The sequence below is a fragment of the Myripristis murdjan genome, chromosome 3 (assembly GCF_902150065.1).
Source record: "Myripristis murdjan chromosome 3, fMyrMur1.1, whole genome shotgun sequence".
Classification (NCBI taxonomy): Eukaryota; Metazoa; Chordata; class Actinopteri; order Holocentriformes; family Holocentridae; genus Myripristis; species Myripristis murdjan.
In genome coordinates, this window is record NC_043982.1 from 45,432,130 (window position 1) to 45,433,921 (window position 1,792).

The 1,792-nt window shown below is 52.1% G+C and overlaps 1 protein-coding gene across 1 annotated transcript; it reads right to left on the minus strand.

The window, feature by feature from the left end:
• Nucleotides 1–508: 508 nt before the first annotated feature.
• Nucleotides 509–1,792, minus strand: LOC115357262 (high choriolytic enzyme 1-like). Its single transcript, XM_030048682.1, has 2 exons — nt 1,751–1,792; nt 509–1,339 (listed from the first exon to the last, which is right to left on the minus strand). Exons 1-2 carry the CDS (start codon nt 1,790–1,792, stop codon nt 509–511), a joined length of 873 nt encoding a protein of 290 aa, XP_029904542.1.

Sequence of the window (1,792 nt, forward strand, 5' to 3'; positions counted from 1 at the left end):
ACTGAGCACCTGTTTCTTTATGGCTCTAAAAAAAAAAAAGGAGGAGCTCTTCAGGTGTAACTCAGAGAGGCTGCGACTGATCCTGCTGCCTGGAGCGTTTAACTACGACCGAATCACAGCCAAAGTCAGTTTAACAGCACGACCTCTCCTGTAATATTGCTTAATGTAGATTTACTGTACAGTCTTTGAAGGTAGCAATGGAAAAATGAGCAACAGAAACAATAATCAGTCCTTTTGTTTTTATTACAGACCAGATATCAGAGCCTTCATCAATTATTTGACTTTTGCACTAAATTCCATTTTTTAATAATTTAAAACTTAATAACAGCAAATGAATTCTATAGCATTCACAGATAATAACAGATGTAGCTAGCAGCTTTTGATTTATTATAGAAAACAATTTGAATTGACTGAATGTGGTGTCATGTTGGATTTGTGGGTCAGACTGGGTGTGAAGCAGTGATCTGCCGCCTCAGAGCCTTTTCTGTTGAAGGTGTCGGTGTTGCTGTCAGCAGCCGTAGAGCCGGTTGATCCTCAGGATGTCGATGCGGGACAGGCCCTGCCTCTGGCCGATCTGGACGGTGGGGTCGGGGATCGGGGTGATGCTGTCCCTCCCGTACTGGACGGAGAAGGCCGTCCTGCCGTAGTGCATGATGGAGGAGTAGTCGTAGGGAGTGTCCAGGTTGTTGGTGTGCTGCCTGTAGAAGTTGTAGGCCATCCGCGGGTCGATGTTCTCCCAGTTGATCCTGACGTACTGGTCGCGGTCGCTCCTGGTCTGCTCGTGCTGGAAGCCCAGAGCGTGGTTGATCTCGTGCTGGATGATGCCGTGGTAGAGGCAGCCCTGCCTGTTGAGGGAGAGGACCTGCGCGCCTCCCTCTCTGCCCAGAGACGAGAAGCAGCCGTCTCTGTTCTGGATGCTGATGTAGTCCTGCTCCTTCTGACGGGGGACGAAGCGGAGGCAGGTGCCGCTGTGGTAGGACCGCATGGCGCGCTCGATCTTCTGCCTGTCCCAGGCCGAGAAGTCGCCGCTCACCGTGAAGGGGATGGTCACCAGGCCGTCGGAGCCTTTCCTCCACAGGCAGTTGTGGGTCCAGCAGAACATGGCGTTTCTGGTTCTGGGCACCACCATGTCTCCTTCCAGCAGGATCTCACTGGAGCCGTTGTTGGAGGACAGGATCCTGGTGCTGATGTCCATGTGGACGGCCTCCGGGTCTTCCACCAGGTCCTGTTCTCCGCTTCCCTCCTCCTGGAGAGGATGGGCCTGCGAGAGGCCCAGCAGCAGCAGCAGCAGCAGGAAGTCGGGCTTCATCTTCAGGGTGGGTCTGGTGGCTCTGTGGCTCTGACAGTGGAGCTTCTCTGGAGAGCTGCTTTGCCTCGGAGAGACTCCTTGAAGCTCGCTGTTGGAGTCGGCTCAGTCCAGGGTTTTTATACTCTCCTCTGCAGGTGTGTCTGCCGGGGGATTAAGGGTCGGGGTCCAGACTGCTGGGCCTGAATAAACCTCTGAAGGGAGGACTCCACTGACAAATCCACTGTTCAACATGGTTTGTTGTCTCTGCTCATTAAATGGATGAGTTGGGCTGCTTTACAGGGTGGGACATATTTAACTAAACACCTCATGTTGTCCTCAACAGTTTCTTCTGCAGTTCATCAAACTCAGTTCAGACCACCCAAATACAGCTCTGTTCTACTGAGAATTTCTGCTAATGTTGATTTTATTTTTCAGTCATGATTTCACACCCTGGAGACTCACCTGGTGGCTCACCTGGTGAGGTGTGATGTGTCGGGTCTGCAT

Bases quoted from the DNA above. Each gene is read 5' to 3' on its own strand.
- LOC115357262 (XM_030048682.1), bottom strand. From the start codon at position 1,792: ATGCAGACCCGACACATCACACCTCACCAGGTGAGCCACCAG. The intron at 1,340-1,750 runs GTGAGTCTCCAG...CTCCACTGTCAG, and splicing joins CTCACCAGGTGAGCCACCAG to AGCCACAGAGCCACCAGACC.